Below are 17641 nucleotides of genomic sequence, written 5' to 3'. Positions count from 1 at the left end.
GCAAGAGAGATTATTATTCTATTACTTAATTTATCACATTAAATGAAAAAAGTTCAAAGACAGCCAGGTTACTTACCTTTTTAGCTTAAAGGGGAATTCCACCAATTTTGAAAGATATCTGCATAATGAAATCGTTGAGTAAACAAAGTCATTGGTTGGGGTCGTTTGTTTTGAAATGGTCCATAGTAAAGAAACTTACCCTCCCAGATTTTATGATGGTGTACTTCTCCGCCATGAATTTAGTACATTCAGGCCCAAATTGTATCTCAAAATGATGGTAAGTCTATGTCTCTGACATTAGACAATTTATTTGTAGCCGAATTATTCACAGTGGTGGTGATGGGAACCAGATGACTGGATCTTTATGCTGCATTGTAGAAACCCCTGCTATAAAATATCAGCATAAAAACAGCATAGCTGGTCACCAGCAAAACCAACATATGATGTGATTTGGATGCTGGTCTGCTGGTCAGTCACCATGACAACAGTGTGACTGGCTAAACCAGCTCCAAACCAGCGTAGACCAGCATGAAATTCATACTATTCTATGCTGTTTTTTTAGCAAGGAGGGCAGAAGCTGATTTTAACTTTGGTGAGATTTGACGTATTATTTTATTTTTACTTTCTTTCAAGCAAAGTGTTGATGAATTGAAAAAACTAGTTAACCAGCTTTTTACCACATCAAGCCATTTTTTGGTTGTACTGATTTGGCATTTTTTGCAGCGTCACAGAAAGTTATTGCACTAAATGGTTACGAATATCTCGCCTGTCGCCTGAAAGACTCAATCACAAAAGGTGCCATATTAAAAAACCTCAACAAATCCATTAGCCAGAGAACGGCTATGTTTTTAATTTCATTTTTAAATAACATTTTGCTATAACCTGAACTGGCCATTGTTTATTTAGAATAAAGCAAAATGTCAAAAGCAAAATATACTTGGGATCAATTTCTGAGCTGCTGAGCTAAATGTTCATACTGGTGGGACTACAACTGAAACGCAGCTAGTGTGTTTGGTGATATGACTGGTGTGGTAGAATTGAGGTGTAACAGTTGTTGGGGGAGGAGGTGGGAGCACACACTATGTTACAGTACATGTTAGGGATTGTAGCACAGAGCTTTGTTCAACGGGCTAATATCAATAGAAAATTAAAATAACTGCATGGGATGGATAGGAGGGACAGGATTGTGTGGGCCTGTGTTTGACACATGGGTTTTAGATGAAGATTTTGGCCTTCTTTAAAACCCATTCATGGCAGAGTGCTACATGCACAGCATTGTAAGTCAAAATAATCTGCGAAGAAAGTGCATTTTTTAAGATTTATCACGATGTTACCATTATCAGCATTGCAACTCAGACGACTTGTGTAAAGTGGCTATATTTGCATTGTAGACATCACGAGTCAGTCAGTATTTCACATCAAACCACTCTGAATAACTTGTTTACATGTCAACTGCTGATGGAATTCTCTTATATTTTCATTTCAGATGGTCAGACATTAGGTAAACCCGTGATTTGGGGTCCCTCTGAGGGCATCGTGAGGACTGTTGTGGAGTTGTTCTGCAAGGTTGATGAAAATCCAGAAGATGTGTCTATTCTTTATCAGCTCTTTAAAGAAGGTGACGTTAGGAGGCCCCCTGTCGAGTACACTTCTCTCAGTGGTGAGCCTGGCAAGTTTTCTATTTATGTCCGCTCTGACCATGATGAAAGGTACATATGCAAAGCGAGTGGACACAACAACACAGAGGTCATACCCTCACAGAGCGACCCACTGCGCTTCAGAGTCATTGGTAAGTAAAAAGCACAAGCAAGAGCTCTGTTTAAGATGTTCACTACCAAAAGAGAAGTTATTAAATCATAACTAAGCAGTGAACGTGAACAAATTGGTAAATCATTTAGTTAAATATATACAATGAATGTACAATGACGTGATATTCAGTTCCTCAGAATAACTTACAGAAAAAATTCAAATGCTTCTCAGTGAAAAGATGTAGGTAAAGGTTTGAACGGCCTTGGCCAAAAATAAGTCAACACATCCTCTACAGGGAACAAACTTGAATGTGGAATTTTATGCTGATTTTAGTGCATAGATTATATTTATTTGCTGAGTTTTACAGATCGGAAAACTTTTGCACAGGACAAATTTTATGATTTTTCCCTAAATGTGTTAAATTCAGCACATAAACAGTAAATGTGCATTAAAATGTGCAGACGTGTGTTCTCTGTAGAGGATGTATTAACATGTTTAAATCAGCAAAACATGTAATTTAACCTGTGATGTCTGCATATAACTGTATGTACAGCATTTATAAATGATTGCAGGAACTAAAATTTCTTGAAATAAGTAAAAATATCTAGAAATTGGATAAATAACTCTAGGTGCAAACAATCTTTACATTCAAGATACTTCTCACCTTACATTGAAGATGATTTTTATTTGTTGCAGCACAGTCAATATAGCACAAACAAAAAAAGACAAATACTTCATCATCATCATTATCTGAAACCACTTAATCCAGATAGGGCACTAGGCAAAGGTAGGCCGCCACCTAGGAATCCTCTAAAATACTAATGACATATACTGTACATGCTGATGTTAACTGACCTATTCCAAACTATGTGCACATCATAAAAATAGCTGCTATTTGCAGTTGTATTGTAGATTTTCAGTCATTTAAATGCAGCACCACCATCTGCTCATGGACATAATGGACTATTCCATGTTGTTCCGTGATGACACAACTGTGTAAGGCATACTGGTGTGAGCAAGGCACTGAAGTGATCATCTACACCATGCATGTCAAACAGGGGACCTTCCGGGCCAAAGTGCTGTAGAGATTAGCATTTACCCTCATCTAATGATCTGAATTCAGTTCATGAAGGCCTTGCTAATTAGCTGATGAGCTCAGTCAGAACAGAGAGCTGCACAGGCTCAGCAGATTGTACATAACGCTAGTGTTAGTGTTAGCAAGGACAGCTCCAGTGTTGTAGCCACTCAAAAAACCCATTCAAGTTACTAAGTGCTTCTTTCGTCCTTGTATTGATTGTTCAGGGGTCAAATTCTTACCTGTCACGTGGGAGACCCAGGTCCGATTGCCTGCCAATGCAACAATGCAAGGCCTTTGATATTGTCCAGTCCGCTTTGACAAAATCTCACAATCAGCATTATCTCAAAAACAGCTTCATGTTAATTACTTCTTTTAAAATGTAATATGTTACTTATTCCTTCCTGGAAAAAGTAATCTCATTACTCATTACTTTACTTCTACATCACTCTTTACCCTGAAAAACATGACATCTTGGAATATGAAATGATTTTAAGACCAGTCAAAATGTTTAATTTTTGAATAATACTTGAAACAAGCAAAATTATCTGCCAATATGGTGAAATAGTTTGGTACACTGCAAAACATGATATCTTAACGACTGAAATCATCTTAAATGTAATCTAAATAGCTAATATGTTTAATTTTGAGATGGTTAATAACCTGATTAATGCCTGAAACAAGCTAAATTATCTGTCAGCATAGTGAGATGATTTTGCTTGATAAAATTACTTGAAACAAGTAAGAAAAGCATCAAGAAATAAGTTAAATGATCGTATAATATTCCCACAATCATCTCAAAATGAAACATGTTAGCTATGTAAATTATATTTAAGATGATTTCACTCATAAAGATATCATTTTTTGCAGTGTACCAAACTGTCTCACTATCATTGACAGATAATTTTGCTTGTTTCGAGTATTATTCAAAAGGATCTGCCAGTATATTGAGATAATTTTGGCTAATATCAGTCATTTCAGTAAAAATGTCTAGAAATATGTTAAATACTCATAACATTCTTGCAACAATGTCAAAGTGAGAAATATTACACTGTCAGAGAAAAGATGCAGGTACATTGTTTGATTCTCAAGGTACAAACAATGTAAATGTACCCTGAAAGGCACAACAGTGGGTTTAAGGACCAATTGTGAAGCTTAAATAAGTTTTTCCAGGTGAAAAGTACATATTTGTACCTTTTCATGACCCAAAGTTTTAAAACAGAACAGTAAGATAAAAAGTCTGGAGACGAGGCAGAGTGTGTGAAATAGAAATGAACAGTTTAGTGTTGACTTGTCGACTAAATTTAAGATAACTGACTCAGACGCTTAAGTCTTTTGCACAGTACAGTACATTGCAAAATAACTGTACTAAAGTGTAAATAATGTGATTTGCTGTGTTTCAGAAAAGATAGAAGGTGCACACATCACATTAGACCCGCCATCTGAGGAATTCTGGGAGGAAGAGAGTGTGACTCTGCAGTGTAGTGTGACTAAAGGGACTTATGTCTCTTATGATTGGCTCTTGAACAACGTACCAGTCCGGCAGCATTACAACAGGTCTCAGAACCAACTGACCATTCAAAGCCTGTCCACCAGTGACAGTGGGAGATACTCCTGTGTGGCTTCAAACCAATTCAATGGCACGTTGTTCTCCAACAGCACTTCTGATGGCAAGAATGTGAATGTAAAAGGTAACATGTTGTTCCTTTTTTTTGGATTCATGTATTTGAAGCATAATATTTCTGCTGGAATTTATCTAATTTATCTACACTGAAGAAGCAATGCAGTGAACTGACTTCAAATGGGTACATATGAAGATATATATAATTATCTGATATAATTTAGATTGCACTTCAGTCAATTCAGGTATGTCATGTGTAGACAGAAGTGTTATTACACTTCGAATATATTGTAAATATACTCCTGGATGAACTGATACACTTTGGTGCTACTTCGTTAAGTCCACCTCTTGTATCTACACTCATTGTCCATTTTGTCAGGTCCACCTACCATATAGGTTCACTTTGTAGTTCTACAGTTACAGACTGTAGTCCATCTGTTTCTCTGCATACTTTGTTAGCTCCCTTTTACCCTGTTCTTCAGTGGTCAGGACCCCCATGGACCCTCACAGAGTAGGTACTATTTGGGTGGCGGATCATTCTCAGCACTGAAGTGACACTGATGTGGTGGTGGTGTGTTAGTGTGTGTTGTGCTGGTCTGAGTGGATCAGACACAGCAGTTCTGCTGGAGTTTTTAAACACCTCAGTGTCACTGCTGGACTGAGAATAGTCCACCAACCAAAAATATCCAGCCAACAGCGTCCTCTGGGCAGCGTCCTGTGACCACTGATGAAGGACTTGAGGATGGCTAATAAAAACTGTGAAGCAACAGTGGAGCTACTGTCTATGACTATATCTACAAGGTGGACCTACAAGGTAGGAGTGTCTAACAGAGTGGGCAGTGAGTGAACACAGTGTTTAAAACTCCAACAGTACTGCTGTGTCTGATCGACTTATACCTGCGCAACACACTTTTTATAACTTCAGTGTGAATGGGAAAGACTAAACTGCTGAATAAGCAAGTGTTGGTTTTTGTGACACCATAAAACAAGATGTCAAAACAGGCTGTTTTTGCCACTTTGTTTTTGTAAAGTAACTGTATGGAATGTAGAAACTTTGGCAATGTTTAAAAGCTACATCAAACTCCTTTCAAAAAAAGAGGAGAAAAGATCATCGTTGTCCAAAGGAAAACAAATATCTCCAAAATAGTAACTTTACAGGAGAGGGCAAAAACTTTCTTTACTTTCAATGTAAGTTAAAGGAAAGAGATGTTACTCTAAGCAATTTTGGAGTATTTCTATTGGTCCAATCATCATGAACTTTTCACACAATGTGAAGGACAGCTGCTGAGCTCAAATGATGCGGAAAAGTAAAAATCGCAAAAATGGAGATATATGTTTTTCATTGGACAGCGACGATATGGTTTTTTCATGATGTGGGGCCTTTAAATAAAGAATTGAGCTTTTAAAACTTCATACAACACTTATTTATTACTCTCTCTGTCTCTCTGTTTTGCTAATCTCTGTGCCCAATCCAGAGCGTGTCTCAGAACCCAAAATCTCATTTGAAGTTGTTAAAGACGGGGAGGGAATTTTCTCTCACTCATAAAGATATCATTTTTTGCAGTGTACCAAACTGTCTCACTATCACTGACAGATAATTTTGCTTGTATAAGTATTATTCAAAAGGATCTGCCAGTATATTGAGATAATTTTGGCTAATATCAGTCATTTCAGTAAAAATGTCTAGAAATATGTTAAATACTCATAAAATTCTTGCAACAATGTCAAAGTGAGAAATATTACACTGTCAGAGAAAAGATGCAGGTACATTGTCTGATTCTCAAGGTACAAACAATGTAAATGTACCCTGAAAGGCACAACAGTGGGTTTAAGGACCAATTGTGAAGCTTAAATAAGTTTTTCCAGGTGAAAAGTACATATTTGTACCTTTTCATGACCCAAAGTTTTAAAACAGAACAGTAAGATAAAAAGTCTGGAGACGAGGCAGAGTGTGTGAAATAGAAATGAACAGTTTAATGTTGACTTGTCGACTAAATTTAAGATAACTGACTCAGACGCTTAAGTCTTTTGCACAGTACAGTACATTGCAAAATAACTGTACTAAAGTGTAAATAATGTGATTTGCTGTGTTTCAGAAAAGATAGAAGGTGCACACATCACATTAGACCCGCCATCTGAGGAATTCTGGGAGGAAGAGAGTGTGACTCTGCAGTGTAGTGTGACTAAAGGGACTTATGTCTCTTATGATTGGCTCTTGAACAACGTACCAGTCCGGCAGCATTACAACAGGTCTCAGAACCAACTGACCATTCAAAGCCTGTCCACCAGTGACAGTGGGAGATACTCCTGTGTGGCTTCAAACCAATTCAATGGCACGTTGTTCTCCAACAGCACTTCTGATGGCAAGAATGTGAATGTAAAAGGTAACATGTTGTTCCTTTTTTTTGGATTCATGTATTTGAAGCATAATATTTCTGCTGGAATTTATCTAATTTATCTACACTGAAGAAGCAATGCAGTGAACTGACTTCAAATGGGTACATATGAAGATATATATAATTATCTGATATAATTTAGATTGCACTTCAGTCAATTCAGGTATGTCATGTGTAGACAGAAGTGTTATTACACTTGGAATATATTGTAAATATACTCCTGGATGAACTGATACACTTTGGTGCTACTTCGTTAAGTCCACCTCTTGTATCTACACTCATTGTCCATTTTGTCAGGTCCACCTACCATATAGGTGCACTTTGTAGTTCTACAATTACAGACTGTAGTCCATCTGTTTCTCTGCATACTTTGTTAGCTCCCTTTTACCCTGTTCTTCAGTGGTCAGGGCCCCCATGGACCCTCACAGAGCAGGTATTATTTGGGTGGTGGATCATTCTCAGCACTGAAGTGACACTGATGTGGTGGTGGTGTGTTAGTGTGTGTTGTGCTGGTCTGAGTGGATCAGACACAGCAGTTCTGCTGAAATTTTTAAACACCTCAGTGTCACTGCTGGACTGAGAATAGTCCACCAACCAAAAATATCCAGCCAACAGCATCCTATGGGCAGCGTCCTGTGACCACTGATGAAGGACTTGAGGATGGCTAATAAAAACTGTGAAGCAACAGTGGAGCTACTGTCTATGACTATATCTACAAGGTGGACCTACAAGGTAGGAGTGTCTAACAGAGTGGGCAGTGAGTGAACACAGTGTTTAAAACTCCAACAGTACTGCTGTGTCTGATCGACTTATGCCTGCGCAACACACTTTTTATAACTTCAGTGTGAATGGGAAAGCCTAAACAGCTGAATAGGCAAGTGTTGGTTTTTGTGACACCATAAAACAAGATGTCAAAACAGGCTGTTTTTGCCACTTTGTTTTTGTAAAGTAACTGTATGGAATGTAGAAACATTGGCAATGTTTAAAAGCTACATCAAACTCCTTTCAAAAAAGAGGAGAAAAGATCATCGCTGTCCAAAGGAAAACAAGTATCTCCAAAATAGTAACTTTACAGGAGAGGGCAAAAACTTTCTTTACTTTCAATGTAAGTTAAAGGAAAGAGATGTTACTCTAAGCAGTTTTGGAGTATTTCTATTGGTCAAATCATCATGAAATTTTCACACAATGTGAAGGACAGCTGCTGAGCTCAAATGATGCGGAAAAGTAAAAATCGCAAAAATGGAGATATATGTTTTTCATTGGACAGCGACGATATGTTTTTTCATGATGTGGGGCCTTTAAATAAAGAATTGAGCTTTTAAAACTTCATACAACACTTATTTATTACTCTCTCTTTCTCTCTCTTTTGCTAATCTCTGTGCCCAATCCAGAGCATGTCTCAGAACCCAAAATCTCATTTGAAGTTGTTAAAGACGGGGAGGGAATTTTCTCTGCTATCGTGAAGTGCCAGTCAGAGAAGGGGACCTCACCCATAACCTTCACACTTCTCCGAAACAATGACAGCATTGCTGAGGAACAAGACAAAGACTTGCAAGCTAAAATTGTGGTGCCAATTCAACTAGACCGGAACATGGGCTTGGTACAGTGCCAGGCAAGTGACAGGACCAGAACGGTATCGAGTAAACCAGTGAACATCACAGTGGGTATGTGGAGCACATACACACGCATTCATCTAGCTGAATGAACCTAAATATAGAAGGCATTCATATCCTCACACTGAGAAGAACTCAATGTAGCCTCACATGGACTGCATGTAATTCCACACTGCTTAGATGAGAAATTAGACAACACCTACTTTGACAGGACACACAGTTGTAAACATACTGGTCAAATGACATGTTTTGTTGATTTTCTATCTGAAAATAAGTTAAAAAATTTTCTACAGGGAACAAATATTTAGGTAAGACTTTATGTGGTAGCCTACTGTAGATGCTTTTCATGCATGTAATTCACATTCAAATAAATTTCTTCAAAAATCATGTCGCCCTGGTCCTAATTCTGTTCTTAAACCTAACCTTAATTGAAACCCTAAAGTTGGCCTTAAACTACCTGATCCTAATCCTTACTTCCATCCTAACACTGTTGAGAATTAACTGCCTGAATTAACTTCCAGGTAGTTTATTATTAATCTGATTATCTGTAGTTAACCTATAGCTGACTAAGTGGAATCAATATTTAAATAAGACATTTTAGTTGACATTTCTCTTTCAGTTTCAGTACACAAGTTTTTACCATTTTATTTTATTTGATTGTCTAGAAATTGCAGCATAACTGTTGCACAGGCCAAATTATATATATTTATATATTGAGCACAAGTACAGTCATTGTGCATTACAATGTGCAAAAGTTGTTCTCTGTAGGATGTTTTCAGTTATTTTCACTTAGAAAATCAACAAAACATGTAATTTCCAAAGGAGTGCCCAAGCCTTTGCATAAGACTGTGTATACAAACAGGGGCATCCACTTGACAAAGCCAACTTAATGTTCTTTATTATTCAACACTTTTTTGGTACCGTTTTCACAAATTAAAGTTTTCGAGCTAGAACTACAAAACTTAGCAGGCAACTTAGCACCTTATCAACTGCCTGGGATACCATAGCAAAAGTTTAATAACACCTTACCAACCCCTTGGAATTCTATAGCATTGGACCACCTTGGATATCATAGCAACATCTTAGCAACCACCTTGGATAACATAGCAACACCTTAGCAACCACCTGGGATACCATAGCAAAAGTTTAGCAACACCTTCCCCACCACTTGGGATTCTATATCATTGGACCACCTTGGATAACATAGCCAGACCTTAGCAACCACCTGGAATTATATAGCAATGGCTTTGTCAAGCCAAATTAAAGTTTGTTCACAAACATTTCCCTTATAGTTCATTTTTAAATGTCATCCTACTGACCACATTCCTGAGATTAAATATTTTGGGGTCAATTGATTTTTTTGCAACTGGATTAAAATTGATCTTTGCTAACTAACTAACTAGGTTAAATTAAAAGTTGTTGATATACGATCATGGGAGGGGAATTGTGGAGAGAGCAGTACATTTGATTTTGAGAGGACAAAAAGTTTGTTTTTTTTTAAATGAAAATGAAAAAGTTAGACCTTCTGGGTAAGAATTACCCCCAGATACAGGACAAAAGCCCCCCTTTACCATGTTGCAGCAAAAACATTATTTACTTCGATTTTCATCATAAATATACAAAATTGTTCATTTGTTTATTGTTTTAATGACTGGCTAGCATTAGCATCACATGCTAGCTATAGTGAACATAAGCTAGAATTAACAAATATTTGTAGTCATCTTGCTGAGGCGAGTTTGTATGTGAGTTTTGCAGATCGGCAGAGTTACATTCACATCTGATCTGTTCAGTCATGTGCAATAATTATTTGTAGTATATTGAAATATTGAATGCTATTGCTTTGTTAAAATTGTTATGATTATTGTTATAATAATAATTAATTAAGTGGAATTATTAAGACTAAATTGGTAGAGATCTTAATTTCATTTTAAAATATAATATTTGTACATTTTGTACTTTGATAAATAACACAATTTTTGAAAAAAATGCTGTCTTTGTAGTGAAACTTTTTTGTTAATTTTGAGACATTACATGACTAGCAAATACAGCTTTGAAGGTTGTACACACAAAAAATCATAATATATATATATATATATATATATATATATATATATATATATATATATATATGTGTGTGTGTGTGTGTGTGTGTGTTTGTGTGTGTGTGCCTGTGTGTATGTATTATAAATGTATAAAAATATAATTTTATTTGTGTTTTTAGATTGTAGTTTAAAAATTTGGAAATTTGGAAATTTCATAGTACACTGACTGATTTTCTAAAGACTTGTAGTCAATCTGAGTCAGAGAGAGATTTACGCTTCCTCTATGAAGGAAACTACGTATTTCCTATCTATCATGGTGGAGTAATGATGATCAGTGTTCATTGTGTGACCCATGCAGAGTCAGTTGGGGGCGCTGTGACAATGAAGGTGAACAGAACTGTGGTGAACATTTCTGAAGTGTGGGCTGTGTGGCTGCGGTGCAGTGTGCAGAGGGGGACGTTTCCAGAATACTCCTGGTTCCTCAACAACACCAGGCTGGAAAAACAAGACTTATTTCTGCACCAGACAAATAATGCAGTCTTTCAAGTCATTTTGGTCCCAGAGACTGCTGGACTCTACCACTGTGAGGCAGCAAATGCATTCGACAACACTACGAGAGTGCTCAGTCAAAAGTGGCTGATCAATAAAGAGGGTAAAGTGGGTGCTCATTCATATAATTTAACCCCTATGGACACAATCAATCAAAGTAGACTATTACACTACACTTTTGAGGCCCAAATTAAGTCCAAGCCTAAATTTAAAAAGAATTCTCAATTGGGATTCACCATTGGTAATGCAATTGTCCAGGATTGACCTGTATTATTAGACCATTACCAAGCACGTCGGGCCATTAGTGATCCATTTAGCTGTTTGGTTTAAGGGTCAAGTTTTAGATTTGTGATTTCCATAGACAATAATTTGATACACATACATATATATATATATATATAGATAGATAGATAGATAGATATAGTTTTATAGTGTTAATATAATTTATAGTGTTAATCACTCTGTTTTCCTGCTTTAGTGATGAACAGACTTCCACTCTCAGTGACGATCTTGGTTTTCACCAGTTTCTTCCTGCTGATCGTTGCTGTGACTGCTTGTTGTCTCTATGGAGTGGTGTTACGTGAGTATATCATTGATACGTAGCATTTTGTTGTTTATGACATTACAGTCAGAAGATTCATTTTAATTCATATGGGTCATTATCACAAAACTGCCACAAAATGCTGTACAGCAAAAGTTTAAGGAGTTCTTTTTTTAATTTTAAAGGTTATTGGCACTTTCTACCCTAATTATTTTTACCACAGTGTGTCCACATATTCAGGGGTGATTTGATTCTTGGGCCCCTAGGCAAAAGACAGGAATGGGGCTCCCGTAGTATGCAGACGTAATAGATTGTAATGGAGTACTATTTTGTGTAATTACCCCAACACTTGTGCTATCATACTAACATTTACACTAGCGTTATGCTAAGCCTGCGTAGCATTCCTCTCCATAATGTAGATTTTACTTAATTGTCTTGTCCATTATAACCATACTCTGCATTGGAATGACTGAAAACAATCACTACAGCTGCTAACAGCAGCTATTTTTATAATGTATATATATTTACGAATACATTGTTTAACATCAACCTGTACAGCATATTCGATTAGTATTTTTAATGGGGCCCTTGGCTCATGGGGGCTTTAGGCTCCTTTGCCTAGTGCAAAGACTGGCCCTGCACTTATGTATTTCTCATTACCAATATTTAAAAAAATGTGTTTGCATTACTTCTGACTGTTGAGTCTCTTTTTTTGTGACCAATTTTAACCCCCCACCCCTCCATAACACAGGGTTATATATAGAACAAGCTCATGTAGTCATTTTCTGTAGTTAGAAAATGAACAGTTGATAGACCCTTATATCCCCCTCCTCACCCTCCCAGTGGCGACCCATACACACTCCCAGCCTGGATCTCCCCTCACGAAAACAAAACCACCAATAAATTACGGTCGATCACGCTGCACTGTCTCTTTAACTAAATTGTATGTCGCCTCCTGCACCCGAAGAGTTGTAAGGCCAGCTGCGTGCATTCGGGCTATGGACCCCTCCATCAGGACCATTTCAAGGACTGGCCCACTGCTGCCAAGCCAAAGAATGTCATCGTTAAGTAGGAACAAAGTCAGGTGAAAGAGGGATCCTAACTTCAAGTATGTCACTTAAGGTTAAAGGTACTTGCTTCCAGAAACTGATGACATCAGGGCAGTCCCAATACGTATGCATAAATGACCCCAGGGCACTTAGTGGACCTAAGTCACAATTAGGGTATGTAATGATCTTCATAGAGTGACGGCGTCTGGGGGTTATTCACATCCGATAAGCGAATTTGTAATGTATTAATTGATAATCCGGATTTTGAGATGTATTATACAAGTTTTCCCATACTGTGCTCCAACAAATCATTTACAGCAGATAAATCTCTCTGATAAATCGCTTGAGTCTCTGAACTTTAAGATATGCCTTGTAAACTGTAAGGATGTGAACCAAAACAACAAAATATTCTGTTGCCCAAACAAAAAGAAAAACTCAATGGCTGTCAATGTGTTGTGGTACTGAGATCAAATTGCAAAATATATACATTTTCAACAACAATTTACACATTGTGAAAAAATGTGAAAAGCTAGAGAAAAAAAACAACACTTACAAATTCATCGTTAAACCTTGTTGCAGTACTGAGAATTTGGTCACATAAATTGGAAAATGCAAAAAATGTCTATGTACATATGTTTTCAAGTTTGATCCTGGTAGAATAATCCATTTGTATGTAAGATTTTTTTTTTTTTTTTTTTCTGTAATAAGCCACAGTGAAGGCTTTATGGTTCTGATGCTCTCATGTCTTATTTGTTTTGCCAGGAAAGAAGAAAGCCAGAATATACAGAGTGTAAGTGAAGTTTCTTTAAAGTGGTCATTATTATCACAGTTTGTGGCTTCAGTTTAATGCAGATCAGTGGTGATTACTGGTCTGCTATAACCCGACCTGGATATTCGAGATCACAATGTACTAATGTACTAATTATTCTAACATTGTCCATACTAATCAAAAGGGGTGTGATTATCTGATCTTGCAACAAGATGGTTCAATTATGATTTTTAAGGAGTTGTTCAATGCACAAACTCAGATTTCCCTGTGATTCAGTTTGATTCAGTTACTTTAATATGATTCTGAATTGTTTTTACACAAATGTAACTGAAGGAACACAGTAATTAATACAGTTAAGTAGTGGAATATATGGAATTGCATAGAATTAAATAACAGTTAGTTCTGCTAATGATAACAGCACATTTTTTGCAATAACTGTATTAGCACTGGTTCATATGACTCACACTAACTCATAACTTCTATGAGATAATATTTGACTTGCAGTCTGTTTGGTCAAATTCTGAAGAAGAGCAAACTAAGCAAGCTTTTCAGTTGGCAGTTGTGACAGATAGACTGGAATTAGCCAGAAATGAACAGAATACAATCAGGCAAACAAGATGGGCTGGGAAATGCTTAACAGGTTGACTGCAACAAAACTACATTCAGATTAGTCTGGGATTTATTGAAAAAGCTGAGCTGAACCTGATATTGTGACAGTTATATGGTTCTCTGGAAGCCCTAAATGGCTATAGATACACCTGGTTTTTCAAAGATTTCATTGTTCCACGATAACAAGGTACATTCATTTGGTTTCTTGAGATCTTGTGATATCATTATCATAGCAAAACAAATGTTGTTTTCTCAAGATCTCAAGTTATTTACATCATTATCAAGACATAACAAACACAGTTTTAAGTTGGCAACTAACTAAAAACGTCAACCATGCCCGTTGACCTCGGTTGGGCCTTCAGAAAGTTAGTTGTAGGTTCCTTGGAAAGGGTATAAAAGTCATCCCCTACACAGCCTTGAACAGTACATTTCTGCATGCAGTCTGGCATTTTCTTGTTGTTGCTCTGTTGTCGTGTGTAAATTTTGGGGGTGTAAATAATAATCAAGAATGTTACGTAACAGCTTAGGATTTTGGAATTGGCCTGTTTTACTGTCCTCTTTTGCAAATGCAGGACTTGCATTTGAAGGAGGAGACAGCAGTGTTTGACGTTCACTGTATGTCAGCTCTGTGTACCGAGCTCTCCTTATTCAACTATGCCAATGTAAATACAGTTTTCAGTTCTGGAACCTTTAAGGTCATGCCCAAAGACAATAAGCTCCAATTTTCAATGTTTACTTAGTTCAAACATCTCTTACTGTTAATATTGGTTATTGTGCCTGTTTTTCTATTTAAAGAATTGACAAAGTTTTAGGATTCTCCACAGCAGACAGGCTTGCCATGTCCAGTAAAAATCTCCAGCCCAAGTTTGCTTAAAATCCCCTAGAAGCTGAAACTTTTTTTTTTTTTACTGCAACAGCATTTTCAAACTAGCCCAATTAAGTCACATCACATTAATCCAAGGGGGATGGAAAGGAGAGATGGTGGTTTTATCAAGCCCTGGTTGTCCCCCCTCACCTTCTAACAGAATTTTGATGTTGGTCACTGGATCCCTTGTAGATATTTTCTCGGTGTCAACAGTGTGCCTTGATTTTTAATCCTGTTTATATGATTTTCATGTCTTCTACTCCTGTAACTGTACTGTCTGTTGACACTTGATGGAGGATCTCCTGTTAAGCCTTGACTCCTCTTCTTTCTCGTGCCCTTTCAAAATCTCTATATATTTTTTCTTTGTTTTTAGTGTTAAAGAAGAATTCACAGAGATGAGTAGCATAGATGATGGCCTTTTAAGCGAGGATGAAGATGATGAACTGGTGAGGATCCATTTTCCAGTCCAATTTTCCCCTCACACTAAATGAGGTTGATCAGCCAAGACATTTTCTGTCTTCAGTTTTGCGCTGGAGCTATGAGGCTAATGTCGCTAACAAGTAATGGAAGCTTATACCCACTAATTATCATAATGCAAACTGCATGCCTAAATCACCACACTTACCTCAAAACCATGTCGAGTTGGTAAGTTATCTCAAATAGATATGCTTATGAGGTTTCTGACACTATATAGCATACATTCGTCATGGAGCTTGTTAGCTATTAGCCTTTTAGCTTCAGTGCAAAGGTAAAGAAGCAAGCTTCAGACACCAAACATGTCTTGGCTGATCAATTGCATTTGGTTTACAGGGGAAATTATGTAAACTGGATTTTTTTGTTAAATTATTAAATTATCCTTTTAAAAAAATGTATATGCTCAGCATTTGCTCTTGTGCAGAGTGTAGCTGTGTATGAAGAAGACATGGACGTTGTAGAAGCCTCCAGGATAGAAGACTCTGATGAGGTACTGTGCTTCACACAAAGACCTCTCTGTTTCCTGGTGAAACAGCATCAGCATTCCTAAAACATTCAAAAGATTCCAGCCCATCCGCACAACTCAAGAACAAAAGTATTGTTCAAACTCTACAAGTTCTCACACTCCCCTTGTGTCTGCAAATTTAATTCTACAAGCAATTGTACACTAATAGTGAGCAATGAATATTATCTGAGGTTGTCATAATGTTGGTTTGTTTTACAGGGTGAAGACGAAGAAAGCAGCATACCAGATGAGGAAAGTGATGAAGAAAAGAATCTTCTGGATGAAGAAACCCTTGAAGGCGCTGGTACTCAAGAGACTGAATAGGATTGAGAAAGTTATTCTCACCTCTAAATATACCAAGCTTTTTGTAGCGCTGCAAAGATGTGGCCTAGTGAAATTAACGAATGCTTACCAAAGGCCATAGCCTTGGTTCCATTACTCAGCTGTTCTGCTTTTTTACTGTTGCTGTGCTGTAGAGGATGTAGGTCAACCAGCCATCTACACTAGTGTAGATGCCATATTTACAATTTCTGGTAATTTAAATGCATAAACATATTGCAGTGCGGATAACAACTTACAACATATTATGCAGATTCAAATATTCCAAACTATGTTTTATTCAATAGTTCAGGAATTCTTTTCACAAAAAAAAAAAAATTAAACAACAAACAGTATACTGTAATGATCTATTTTAATACATTTTTTATAAAGTTATCTGCCCTAATATTCCATCCCCACTGTTGAAATATGCTAAATTCTGAATATCAATTTTAATATAACTTGATTCTTAATATAACGTAATAACTTTTTTAGTCGTTTTATAATCATCAACAGCTCTGTTCATCATTCTGGACGTGTCTAATATTTCTTCATTTTTATTCACATTTTCTTGTTGTTGTTGTTTCTAACATCTGAAGCTGTGCAGGACGAGCACATGAAAATCGTTTTATACATTTATCCGCAACCAAATCAGTTTAATGTTATTGAAAACAGTAATTTCAAACTTTGAATGCTAGTGTATGTTCAAAGAAAATGGTCAGATTGTTCAAGTTCAAAGAAACATTTTGTAAAATATTTGTAAAATAAGTTGTATTTTAAATTTTCCTGTAATAAAACTGGATATTTTCCATTATGTTTGTGTGAGTGCTGGTGATGTATTAAAAAATAATTCAGCTCTTTAAGTTGGCTCTTCAAGGTGAACGTGAGGAGCTAAATCATATATGTAAAGAACATTGCATTTCTTGTTTTTTTGTTGTTTTTTTATAAATAAAGACTAGACAATCAGTTAGATTCTGTGATGCTCTCACCAGAAATTCTGTAGACCTAATGAATTAGCAATGCCTCTCTCCATTCTTAAATTGGATCTTCTCAATAAACTAGTCGAGCTGATTCACAACCGAATCACACTTTTTTGTTTATGATATTTGTGTTATGGGCTGATGTTAATGTGAATTGGAAATGCATTTTCTTTCCATAACATGACGTATTTCTGAGTGAATCATGGCATCACGGAGGGTCTCCGATGTATGTGAGCATTATCTCTTGATGATGGGCGGGGATGGTGGGAGAGGGACATTAAAGATATTATTGGTTTATATTATTTTTCTGCACCTGCTGGTGCACGATGATGTAATCAAAAATCGGGAGGTGTTCACTTCAATCAAAGATCACTGAAATACAAGAGTTTAGTTTTTAAATGCTATGATTAAACATGCTTGTGACACAAAAGAGACACAACTAACATGGGAAAATAGGTCAATTTTTATTTGAGTTTGACTTTAATA

At 36.7% G+C, this 17641-nt stretch overlaps 1 protein-coding gene across 3 annotated transcripts in view; it reads left to right on the top strand.

Annotated features, from left to right (window-relative positions):
- si:dkey-93h22.7 (contactin-4) overlaps positions 1-16958 on the top strand; it is a 30185-nt gene extending 13227 nt beyond the window's left edge. Inside the window, exons 5-14 of one of the 3 annotated variants that reach the window (XM_036586501.1) lie at positions 1487-1789; positions 4228-4515; positions 6542-6829; positions 8233-8505; positions 10855-11148; positions 11524-11625; positions 13398-13425; positions 15252-15324; positions 15777-15842; positions 16077-16958. In XM_036586501.1, coding sequence (XP_036442394.1) covers positions 1487-1789; positions 4228-4515; positions 6542-6829; positions 8233-8505; positions 10855-11148; positions 11524-11625; positions 13398-13425; positions 15252-15324; positions 15777-15842; positions 16077-16181 — 1820 coding nt within the window. In that variant the 3' untranslated portion in view covers positions 16182-16958. The remainder of the gene's footprint in view (positions 1-1486; positions 1790-4227; positions 4516-6541; positions 6830-8232; positions 8506-10854; positions 11149-11523; positions 11626-13397; positions 13426-15251; positions 15325-15776; positions 15843-16076) is intronic. The other 2 variants (XM_036586503.1, XM_036586502.1) reach the window with 2 other exon arrangements.
- The last annotated feature ends 683 nt before the right edge of the window (positions 16959-17641 follow it).

This window comes from Colossoma macropomum, unplaced genomic scaffold (assembly GCF_904425465.1).
Source record: "Colossoma macropomum unplaced genomic scaffold, Colossoma_macropomum, whole genome shotgun sequence".
NCBI classification, from domain to species: Eukaryota; Metazoa; Chordata; class Actinopteri; order Characiformes; family Serrasalmidae; genus Colossoma; species Colossoma macropomum.
Note: the sequence above shows the minus strand (reverse complement) of the source record. Positions and strands in the feature narration are given on the sequence as shown.